Consider the following 12,549-nt stretch of genomic DNA (forward strand, 5'->3'; position numbering starts at 1 on the left):
CACACCAGATAATGCCTTGCCAGATAATGCCAAAGAACTGGTAACAGTATATAAATTAACAATTGATCAACCAATAAAAAGTACGAGGAAGTTATTGATAGGTAAACAGATTAACAAATCAGGAACTGTTGCTGGGTAAATTAGTAATTGTTGCAGTGCAGAGTAAGACTAGTACCCATCACATGAATCATAACCATAACAGGACTTTGAGACTCGCAGTCCTCAAGCCAGGAGTCCCTTCTCAACATGTACAGATCCACAAAGGTCACACGGGATACTGTGATTGACAGCCCTAGGCTGCACTCACTCTACTGGTCCTGTGCTCTTAGTGGGGCATACAGGACTGAGTCTGTGGCTTCCAGAATAGAGGGGCCTTCTGATAGTTTGGGGTGAAATGGGATGAAAGCCAAAGTTTATGAAGAACGACTTTGCTTGTGTTGTGTTATTGTAAGCGAATTTGGCCAAAGACAACAGGGAAACCCAATTATTTTGGTGAAAATTCAGGAAACAGCTCGAGTACTGTACCCATGTCTGGTTGACTTTTCTGATCTGGTTGTCAGTCTGAGGGTGGTAGGCAGTTGAGAGGAGGGGCGTGTTGTTGAGAAGGCAGAGGAATTCCAGCCAAAACCGGGAGGCAATTTGATTGCCCCAATCAGAAATGATGTGTTCTGGTATGCCGTGGTACTGGAAGATGTGTTCCAAGAAAAGCCATGCCATTTCACGGCTGATGGAAGGGTATGAGAGGGGATGAAATGGGACATTTTCATCAGGAGGTCCACCACTGTCAGAACGGCCAAATGCCCTTGGAAGTGGGGCTGCTCCACAATGAAGTCCATGGAGAGGGTAGATCAAGGGTTTGGGGATGTGGGAAGGGATGGAGATCGCTCACAAGTCTCATGTGAGGCTTTTGGGACTTGGCATAGAGTTGATTCTGGCTAAGCCGATCTAGAATGATATGTAAATGGTGGTCATGGAGTTCTTCATTCTCATAGAAGATGAGAATGTTATTGATTGCATACTGTGATATGATTTAGTGCTCAGTATTCAACACAGCATTGGAGAGAGAGCCATCATTCTTGGTTACAAAGAATATAGGGGCACTAGCTGGGGAGAGATGAATGAATCCCCTCACAGGTTTTACTCTGGGTACTCCTGGAGGGCCTGTAGGTCTTTTTCCAAAGAAAGTGTGTCTGAAGGGAATCTCCATCCCTTGGCACAGTTCAGTGGGGGAGTCGTAACTGTGGTAGGGTATCTGCCTTCTGTTTTTTGAACATTCTGGTGAACTCCAGGTATTTGACAGGAATCTTAGATGTCGCTGGACCTGCTGCTCTTCTCTCTGGGAGCCTTGAGGGTTGGAGTGCACCTCAGAGTGTGGTCAGTTGTGAACCAGGACTAAGGAGGCATTCATGTCAGCACTGCAGAGAGCGGAAGGACACTGTCCTTGATTGCCAGCTGATTAAGGGGTTGTGGGTGACAAACCAAGGGGAGCCAAGGATGACTGGCAAATGTGACAAGCCGATCATCCCAAACTGCATGATTTCCGTGGTGGCTGCCACTGGTGATGACCTCCAGGGGTGCCATCTGATATGTGATGAGCCCCAAAGAGAGGGGTGACCCATCAATGGTCTCAAAGAGCTTGGGGGAGTTTTTGTGGAGGGTAGGAATCTGATGACTCTTGACAAATTCTTGGTTGATGAAGTTACTGGATACATCCTAGTCAACCAGTTTCTCCAAGCAGAGGTTGGGCATTGCAGGGTGCCAGAAGTGGAGGGGAAGACAAAGTGGAGTGGTGTGCTGGTTAGGGGTTGTCTGGATTCTGGCAGAGCCATGGCAGAGCAGCTCACTGTGGGGGCAGAGTGGAGTACTAACCCAGCCCTGGCTCTGCTTCTGGGGCTGGGTCCTGGCATTTCCCAGCCTGAAGGGTTCGGGGGGGGGGGGCAGAGGGGCATGGGTTCTTGGATGGGCAACCTGCCACAAATGTCTGGATTCCCCACAATACAATTGGGGTTCTAGAGCCTGGCACTGGCTCTTTCATTGGCAGAGAGGTGAGGTCAAACTTGATTGATCTGCATTGCCTCAAGGTCTGGTAGATTGCCCAGAATCCCACAAGATGGAAAGGTCCGCCGTATATGCCCTTGGAGCAGAGCATGAGGACTGAAGAGCGTATATGCTCTCCCTTTGTACTGCCGTCCAAAAAGACTCTGATCTCTGACACACAAGGTGCATGCGTACCATCAGTGGAATGTGCCTGTGGACAACTCATCTTGAATTCCAGTTACTTTACACTGAATAACTTTGTTTTATCAATGCTTTGTCATTTAATTATTTAATACTATTTGCAGTTTCCTTGCCAAAAGAGGAGTGAGAGAAGACATTGCAACCTTTGATGCCCGTAACATTCCAAAGGAAATACGAGAGAGTGTAGAAGAACTTCTGTCTAAAAACAAGGCATCTTTTGATCCAAAGGTAACTCTCTTATTGCATTACATAAAAAAAAAATGGACTAGCTTCTGTGGTCCACCAGGATCACTGTGCACTATGGGCACAGTGTAAAGTGGACTCAAACTGATAGAGGGTAGCCAGTGGAGAATTCTTCCAACAGAGGGGAAGGCTATCAGTAGAAACAGAGAGAGAAAATCTGGCAGAGGAGATTCTACTGCCTTCTGCCCCAGCTGCCTCACCATCCTGAGTGTAAGGGGGTTTGTTGGACGTGGGACGTGGATGAGATGAGGAAAAGTGGTGGTGTGATAAACTACAGGCCTCAGGGACCTTATGGCGATGGCATAAATTAGGGTTGTGGTGGAGCCAGGCATCTCTGAATCTGGGAACCGCAACCTGCTCCCTGTGACCTCCCTGCAGTCAGAACCTTACTTCTAATTTTAATTAACAAAAGAGACTAAGGTAACCTAATGGGTTAATGGCCTTTAAAGCTTAATTTGAATAAATCAAGACAGCAATAGTTATATAAAAGAATTTTACAACATTAGTTCCTTATTTTTTAAAAGGAAGAGTATAAGGATGTGACCTTGCAAATAGGAGACTCATGCTAGTGGACTCGGCACTCTCCAAACCCAATGGACTTCTCCAGGGCTTGACATGGGCACATGGGTCTTCTTATAACAGTTTCCCACCCGTCATTTGAAAGATCAGCTCAATAGCACAAAATGGCTGGTTGGTAGACCCTGATATATAGTATCTATGATTAACATAAGAACATAAAAACGGCCATACTGGGTCAGAACAAAGGTCCATCTAGCCCAGTATCCTATCTTCTGACTGTGGCCAATGCCAGGTGCCCCAAGAGGGAATGAACAGAACAGGTAATCATCAAGTGATCCATCCCCTATCGCCCATTCCCAGCTTCTGGCAAATAGAGGCTAGGGACACCCAACCCCCCGCTACCTGGCTAATAGCCATTTATGGACCTATCCTCCATTAATTTATCTAGTTCTTTTTTGAACCCCGTTATAGTCCTGGCCCTCACAACATCCTCTGGCACAGAGTTCCACAGGTTGACTGTGCATTGTGTGAGGAAATCCTTCCTTTTGTTTCTTTTAAACCTGCTGCCTATTAATTTCATTTGGTGACCCCTATTTCTTGTGTTATGAGAAGGAGTAAATAACACTTCCTTATTTACTTTCTCCACACCAGTCACGATTTTATAGACCACTATCATATCTCCCCTTAGTCATCTCTTTTCCAAGCTGAAAAGTCCCAATCTTATTAATCTCTCCTCATATGGAAGCTGTTCCATACCCCTTATCATTTTTGTATCATCTGCAAATTTTGCCACCTCACTTTTTACACCTTTTTCCAGCTCACTTATGACTATGTTGAATAGGACTGGTCCCAGTACAGACCCCTGGGGGACACCACTATTTACTGCTCTCCATTCTGAAAATTGACCATTCATTCCTACCCTTTATTTCCTGTCTTTTAACCAGTTACCAATTGATGAGAAGACCTTCCCTCTTATCCTATGACAGCTTTCTTTTCCTAAGAGCCTTTGGTGATGGACCTTGTCAAAGGCTTTCTGAAAATCTAAATAGACTATATCCACTGGATCCCCCTTGTCCATATGCTTTTTGACCCCCTCAAAGAATTCTAGCAGATTGGTGAGGCATGATTTCCCTTTACAAAAACCATGTTGACTCTTACCCAACAAATTATAAAAAGAAAAGGAGGACTCGTGGCACCTTAGAGACTAACAGATGTTCTTGTCAACTGCTGGAAATGGCCCACCTTGATTATCACTACAAAAGGTTCCCCCTCCACCCCCGCTCTCCTGCTGGTAATAGCTCACCTTACCTGATCACTCTCGTTACAGTGTGTGTGGTAACACCCATTGTTTCATATTCTCTGTGTATATAAATCTCCCCACTGTATTTTCCACTGAATGCAGCCGATGAAGTGAGCTGTAGCTCACTAAAGCTTATGCTCAAATAAATTTGTTAGTTTCTAAGGTGCCACAAGTCCTCCTTTTCTTTTTGCGGGTACAGACTAACACAGCTGCTACTCTGAAACCAACAAATTATGTTCATCTATGTGTCTGACAGTTCTGTTCTTAGTTTCAACCAGTTTGCCCGGTACTGAAGTCAGGCTTTCTGGCCTGTAATTGCCAGGATCACCTCTGGAGCCCTTTTTAAAAATTGGTGTCACATTAGCTATCCTCCAGTTATCCTGTACAGAAGCTGATTTAAATGATAGGTTACAAATGACAGTTAGTAGTTCTGCAATTTCAAATTTGAATTCCTTCAGAACTCTTGGGTTAATACCCTTTGGTCCTGGTGACTTATTACTGTTTAATTTATCAATTTGTTCCAAAACCTCCTCTAATGTTACCTCAATCTTGGACAGTTCCTCAGATTTGTCACCTAAAAGAAAAGCTCAGGTCTGGGAATTTCCTTCACATCCTCCGCCATAAAGTCGAATGCAAAGAATTCATTTAGTTTTTCTGCAATGGTCTTATTATCTTTGAGTGCTCCTATAGCATCTTGATCGTCCAGTGGCCTGACTGGTTGTTTATCAGTAATCTTCCTGTTCCTGATGTATTTAAAAAAAAAATTACTATTACTTTTTGAGTCTCTGGCTAGCTGTTCTTCAAAATCTTTTTTGGCCTTCCTAATTATCTTTTTATACTTCATTTGCCAGAATTTATGCTCCTTTCTATTTTCCTCACTAGGATCTAACTTCCACAATTTAAAGGATGCCTTTTTGTCTCTCACTGCTCCTTTTACTTTGTTGGTTAGCCACAGGGCACTTTTTTGGTTCTCTTACTATGTTTTTTTAATTTCAGGTATACATTTAAGTTGAGCCTCTATTATGATGTCTTTAAAAAGTTTCCATGCAGCTTGCAAAGCTTTCACTTTTGGCACTATGCCTTTTAATTTCAGTTTAACTAACTTCCTCATTTTTGTGTAGTCCCCCTTTCTGAAATTAAATGCTACAGTGTTGGGCTGCTGTGGTGTTCCTGCCACAGAGATGTTAAATTTCATTATATTATTGTCACTATTACCAAGCGGTCCAGCTTTACTCATCTTTTGGACCAGATCCCGTGCTCCATTTAGGACTAAATCAAGAATGGCCTCTCCTCTTATGGATTCCAGGACATTTAAGGTGTCAAGAAACTTTATTTCTGCATCCTTCGTTAGGTGACATGTACCCAGTGAATATGGGGATTGTTGAAATCCCCCATTATTATTGGGTGTTTTATTTTGATAACCTCTCTAATCTCCCTGAGCATTTCACAGTCACTATCACCATCCTGGTCAGGTGCTTGGTAATATATCCCTACTGCTATATTCTTATTATTAGAGTATGCAATTACTATCCATAGAGATTCTGTGGTACAGTTTGGTTCATTTAAGTTTTTTACCTCATTTGATTCTATGCTTTCTTTCACATATAGTGCCACTCCCCCACCAGCATGACCTGTTCTGTGCTTCCGATATATTTTGTACCCTGGTAATATCGTGTCCCACTGATTCTCATTCCACCAAGTTTCTGTGATGCCTATTATATCAATATCCTCATTTAATACAAGGCACTCTAGTTCACCCATCTTATTATTTAGACTTCAAGCATTCATATATAAACACTTTAAAAACTTGTCATTTTTTAGCTGTCTGCCATGACAGGATGTAAGTGAATGGGATTCTTTTTCATTTGACTGTTTCTCATCAGATCCCACCTGTATTTTATCATCTTCCATTCTCTCCTCTTTACTAGGACATACAGAATCTCCATTAATAGATCCTCCCCTAGAGGATGCTTCCATCCAAACCACATGTCAGCTTTCCTCCAGTCCTTAGTTTAAAAACTGCTCCATGACCTTTTTAATTTAAAGTGCCACCAATCTGGTTCCATTTTGGTTTAGGTGGAGCCCATCGCTCCTGTATAGTCTCCCCCTTTCCCCAAAAGTTTTGCCAGTTCTTAATAAATCTAAACCCCTCTTCCCTGCACCATCGTCTCATCCACGCATTGAGACTCTGCAGTTCTGCTTGTTTAAGTGGCCCTGCATGAGGAACTGAAAGCATTTCAGAGAATGTTATCATGAAGGTTCTAGCTTTCAATCTCTTACCTAGCAGCCTAAATTTGGCTTCCAGGTCTCTCTCCTATCCTTCCTTATGTCATTGTTACCTACATGTACATTGACCACCGGCTCCTCCCCAGCGGTATACATGTGTCTGTCTAGATGTCTCGAGAGATCCGCAACCTTCGCACCAGGCAGGCAAGTCACTATGTGATTCTCTCGGTCATCACGAACCCAGCTATGTTTCTAATGATTGAATCCCCCATAACTATTACCTGTCTCTTCCTAATAATTCGAGTTCCCTCCCCTGGAGAGTTATCCTCAAAGTCCACTATGCAGTTTCTCTTGTGTTTTTGAAATTCAGTAAGGACCTTTTTATAATTTGTATTGATTTTTTTTTTCAGAATGCTAAACGAGCTAGTACTGCAGCTGCTCCACTTGCAGCTTGGGTTAAGGCCAATGTCCAGTATTCCTATGTCTTGGAACGAATTCAGCCTCTGGAAAAAGAACAGGCAGGATTGGAAGCGTGAGTAAGATGCATTTTACTCTGCAGTTGTTCCGCATTCCAAAGATACCTGTAGTGTTATTAATTAAATATTTTTTAAAAGTGATACTGTACAGTGATAAGAATAGGAGTACTTGTGGCACCTTAGAGACTAACCAATTTATTTGAGCATAAGCTTTCGTGAGCTACACAGCTCACGAAAGCTTATGCTCAAATAAATTGGTTAGTCTCTAAGGTGCCACAAGTCCTCCTTTTCTTTTTGCGAATACAGACTAACACGGCTGCTACTCTGAAACCTGTACAGTGATAGTACATAACTTTGCACAGCTTTGCCCAAAAGCGCATGCTGGTTCAATAGCAAAATGATGACAGCAGTTATATATATATATATATATATATATATATATATAAAACAAATGGAAAGATGGGGAAATAGATTATGTATAAATTAGAAGTTATGAAGTGCAGAAAATTTATAAGGGAAGTGAAAGACACCAGGGAAAAATCCATTGCTGACAAGGCAAGGAAAATAAGGAGTTTTTAAAGTATATTAGGAACTAAATAATTTCTATCCATGGTATAGGTCCGTATCATAGCTGGAGATGCCAAAACTGTTAATAGTGATGAAGAAAAGGCAGAAGTGTTCAATAAATGTTTCTGTTCAGTACTTAGGAGGAATCAGGATGATGTATTTATATCACATGAGGATGATGAAGTACTTCCCAATCCATTAGTAACTAAGGAGGCTGTTAAACATTATCTACTAGGGATAAACGCTTTTAAATCAGCAGGCCTGGATAACCTGCAACCAGGGGTTTTAAAAGAGTTGGCTGAAGAGATCTCTGACCTGCTAATGTTAATTTGTAATAAATCTTGGAATACTGGGGAAATTCCAGAAGACTGGAATAATGCTAACATTGTGCCACTATTCAGAAAGGCTAGGTGGAGTGATCTGTGTAATTATAGGCTGTTTAGCCTGACATCAATCCTGGACAAAATAACGGAAAAGCTTATATAGGATTCAACTGATAAAGAATTAAAGGATAAGAATATAATTAATGCCACTTAACATGGTTTTTTTTTTGCTTTGTTTTGGAAAATAGGGCTTGTCAAACAAACATGAATTCATTTTTTGATCAGATTACAAGTTTGTTTGATAAAGGTAACTGAGTAGATGTAATATACTTAGATGTTTATAAGGCATTTGACTTAATGTACAACCTTCTGATAAAAAAAATTTGCACTATACAATATCGGTAAAGCCTGTGTTAAATGGCTTTACAGCTAGATAGCTGACAGAACTCAAAAAGTAATTTTTAATGGGAAATCATCATAGTATGGGAATGTTTGTAAGGGGGTTCTGCAGGGATTGGTACTATGCCCAATGTTATTCAACATTTTCATCAATGATCTAGAAGTAAATATAAAATAACTGCTTATAAAATTTGTGGAAGACAAAGACTGGCAGAATGTTAAATAATGATGACAGAAAAGTCATACAGAGTGATCTGGATAACTTGGTAATCTAAGACCATTCAAACAAAATGTGTCTTCGTGAAGTCAAATGCAAAGTTATACATCTAGGAACAAGGAATGCAGCCCATGCCTACTGAATGGAGAACTGTATTCTGGAAAGCAGTGACTCTGAAAAGTATTTAGTGATCATACTGGACAAACAGCTCAATATAACCTCCCAGTGTGATGCTATGACAAAAAGGGCTACTGTGATCCTTGGATATATAAAAAGGGGAGTAGTGAGTGGGAAGGTGATTTTACCGCTGTCTGTGGCGTTGGTCAGACTGATACTGGAATACTGCATATAGTTCTGGTGTCCATATTTTAAAAATTATGTATAAAATGGCTGGATAAAATGGCTGGATAAAAAGGCTGGATAAAATGCCTTAAAATATTTTTTATTGTTTTTGCTTTTTGGTTGGTATGAATCTGAATCTATATCAATAATAAAGTAGAAAATTATTTTTCAGTAACCTAAAGAAAACTGAAGACAGAAAACAGAAACTAGAAGATCTGCTTAACTCTGTTGGTCAAAAAGTGTCAGAATTAAAAGATAAGTACGTTGGTTTTGCTTACATGTCTTTTGAATGGTTTTCATAATAATTTTGTTTACTGATTTTAATATTTTAATTCTACTTTAACAGAAGAGTCTTCACAGCAAAAATACGGTTACGTTGATTAGTCCTTATTCTTGAAATGTCTAGAGATGTCTCCCTGAGGCTTACAGAAAGTTCAGATAGAAGCTGTTTGTTGTCCTCTGTCTAAAAGAGGACAACTAGTTTTCTTTAATTTGGTTTTAATCCACTGCTCTATTTTTCTGCAGCCCATTGTCTCCTATGATTCTGGACATATGCCTTGCTCTCCTCTTCCTGCAGCTCAAGAGGCAGATCAGCATTTTGTAGCCACATATTCTGGTCCGCCCCACCCCAGCACCTGTTTGCTGCCAGTTTTCTCTTCCTCTGCAGCAGCAGACCATGGCAATTTCTTTTGTTTCTGTCCTTTCTCCTTCTATTTTAACTTTTCCTCCTCCTCCCTGGGTTGGTTAACAACTTGGGGTTTAACGCTCCCTGAGCCTCTGCTGCAGCATCTCTCTGCTGGCACCTCTGCCCCTCAGAGGTATAGCCAAGCAGCCAAGAAAGCACTGGGTCAAAACCAAGTGTGTATGCCTACATTGTAGTAAAACATCTTGCAGAGTCCCAGAGCCTGGGCACAAGCCTGAGCCCAAATGTATATCCATCGATTTTATAGCTCTGCAGCTCGAATCCGAGTCAGCTAACATGGGCCAGTCACAGCTGTTTAATTACAGTGTGGACATACTCTATATATGAGGCAGCCTTCCCAGGATCAACAGATGTACAGTTTTGCCCAGTCTGCACCCAGCCTTGCAGTCCTAACTCAATTAGGTCTGGGGGCTGCAGGTCAGACAGGCAGGTTGGGTCTTGTACTCACTGAGGCAGCTGCAACTCCAATGGAGGGAAAATGGTCCAGGAACCCCAGTGCAAAGCAGGAAGGGGCTCCAGAACTGAGGAGGACCCTGACCACTTGACTCACAATAAAACCTAGGGGACCTCTTCAAAACAAAGAGGGGAGGCTTGCGGGGCCACAGGTCCCCTCCCCCTCAAGTCTTAAAGTGGATCCTGAGCACCTTGGGAAAAGAAGCTGGGCTTCTAGTCAGCCGTCCTTTCTCACAAGCCAACCAGGAGAGCTCTGACAAAGACTCTGCACCCCATCTCCCAGGGGGAATGGGACCCACTGGGGGAGGACTGTGAGGCAGACCTCCCTAAAATGCTCTAGGTCCTAAGAAAGGCAAGTCACAAAAGTCCTCACCAAAGCCACAGCAGCGTTTCTGCACTCCCAAAGCAAGCTAAAACTGTTAAAAAATCTGAAAAGGCTAAAAAGGGAAAGAAAAAGCACAAAAAAATCCTGGAGATACGAGTCCTCTGACTCCTCTTTCTGCTGTCTCCACTGAGGAAGGTGAGCTGTCTGCCTCTGAAATCTAAGCAGGTACCAAAGAGTAAGCCTCATAGTAAATGTCTCCCCTCAAAATCCTCCCTTGAGGCTGCAGTACCCCTTTGCTTCTTCTTCAAGCAAGTGATTAGGGATGAGTGGAACAAGTCTGTTCATGAGCATTGGCCTTTCATTTATCCACTAAGACTTGTTTTTTAGTAGCTGTCACATCCGCCTGGTGAGTATTGGAGCTGGCAGCCTTACTGCATGTTCCATAAGGACAAGCTGGTACTCAGGACACCAGAATCCCTTCATTCTGAGTAAATTCCTCCTTCCACACACCCCAAGAAGTTGTGCTTCCTTCATTTGGTCAAAGCCACAAAATCCAACAGAAAAGCTGTGGCACACCTTAGAGGTCAGAAGAGCATGGAAAATCTATCTCAAACACACAGAATCCATAAGAAAATTGGGCTCCTTATTTGTGTCCTTCCACCCAAACTGCCAGAACCTCAGAGCTTCCAAGTCCTCCATCACTAGACGGATTAAACTATGCATTGTGGAAGCCTACAAATTATCAGAGGCTCCTGTCCCAGAAGGGATTGAGGTGGAACGAGCAAGTGCGTCCACTTCAGAAATTTGCAAAGCAGTTATTTGGTCTACAGCTAGCACCTTCATTACTGAGCCACACGGCCGTGCCCTGTTTGCTTTTGCTTGCTGTCAGATGAGTTATTCCCAAAATGTAAAATTTGCATAATATTATTAACAAACATTCTAGAGAGAAAAAATAACTATGTACATTAGACCAAAGAAGACAGTCATACGGTAACTGTTCATTTCTGCTGAGGAATGATCTCATGAGAGTGAGCCCTGAAGAAGGATGGGGGTGGTGTGGGGTGATAGAAACTAATATAGATAGAAGGGAATATCCCAGATCCATTGTGCTTGGGACCCACTGATCTGATGTGATGTGAGTCCAAGCACTAAGGAAGTTGGATGGATGATTGGCAAAGGTATGGGTAGGAACAAATTAGTCTGCAAGCAGTGGTATGCTGCCCTCAAAGCCTGTCAAAATGCATGTTTAGAGTTAGCCTTGGTCAAATGGATCCTGCTGTCGCATGTGCTGAGGGGCGGTGGTCACCTCCTGTAATTCCTGCTCGTTTTTCTCAGCGGGTCTTGGGGACAAGGTATTAAGCTCTAATATTTGTGAGCCTGCTGGGGGGCTGGAATTGCTTTCTTCTTATTGTTGGTGTATAAATTTCAAGGGACTTCAGTGTTTCCCTGGCATCTTTTAGGCTATGCAGCCTATTGTCCATCTTTTTCTGAGAAAAGGGAAGGACCCTCGAATGGCAAATCCTGGATGGTCTGCTGTACTTCAGGAGGGAGACCAGAAGGTTGGAGCCACAAACACCTCCTCATAGAAATAGCAGATACCATGGAGCAAGCTGCTCAGTCCGCAGTGTCCAGCCTGTCCTGAAGAGCTGTCCTTGGCATAAGCTTCAGAGACAGGAGAGCAACCTAGAAATCCATAATTGTGGGAGATGTTAGCAGACAGGAAATTTATTAGTAAGAAATTTTTCATTATTGGGACCAACCAGTGACAGTACCTCCCTTTCTTCTTTGTAGCATCCCATCAGGTACTGTTATATCACAGTGGCATAGAATGGCCTTTTTTTCTTATCTACGGTGGAATTCTTTACTCAAATTCATTTTTAACCAAACCTTTTATTTTTGTACCCACAATACCCAAAATTGTGGTACCCAAAATTGTGCACATAGCTCCAAGCGTAACTAGCACCATGCAAAGAGGGAGAGGGAAATATCTGATGTAAGGGCTTTTATGAACATAGTTCCTTCATTAGAAAAAAGGAAAAATGATGCTATTTATATCCCGTTACGATAAGAAATACATTGAAGCCTCACTAATCTGGATGTTACTAAACCCCACTACATCATTTGCACAAAAATATTGGTGATTTCTCCCAACTACATAGCACAGATTTAAAACTAGATGATTCAGTAAAGTCTCTTATTTTACAAATAAGTTGTGTAT

General features: G+C 42.2%; 1 protein-coding gene across 6 annotated transcripts in view; it reads left to right on the top strand.

Annotated features, from left to right (window-relative positions):
• Positions 1 to 12,549, top strand: part of DYNC2H1 (dynein cytoplasmic 2 heavy chain 1) — a 396,411-nt gene that overhangs the window by 126,584 nt on the left and 257,278 nt on the right. For all 6 annotated transcript variants that reach the window (XR_012667749.1, XM_048844045.2, XM_075127044.1 and 3 more), the window contains 3 exons: positions 2,343 to 2,466; positions 6,937 to 7,058; positions 9,023 to 9,109. Coding sequence is in view for 5 of the 6 variants with exons in the window: in XM_048844045.2 (XP_048700002.2) it covers positions 2,343 to 2,466; positions 6,937 to 7,058; positions 9,023 to 9,109 (333 nt within the window). In the remaining variant the exon portion in view is untranslated. The remainder of the gene's footprint in view (positions 1 to 2,342; positions 2,467 to 6,936; positions 7,059 to 9,022; positions 9,110 to 12,549) is intronic.

The sequence above is a fragment of the Caretta caretta genome, chromosome 1 (assembly GCF_965140235.1).
Source record: "Caretta caretta isolate rCarCar2 chromosome 1, rCarCar1.hap1, whole genome shotgun sequence".
Classification (NCBI taxonomy): Eukaryota; Metazoa; Chordata; order Testudines; family Cheloniidae; genus Caretta; species Caretta caretta.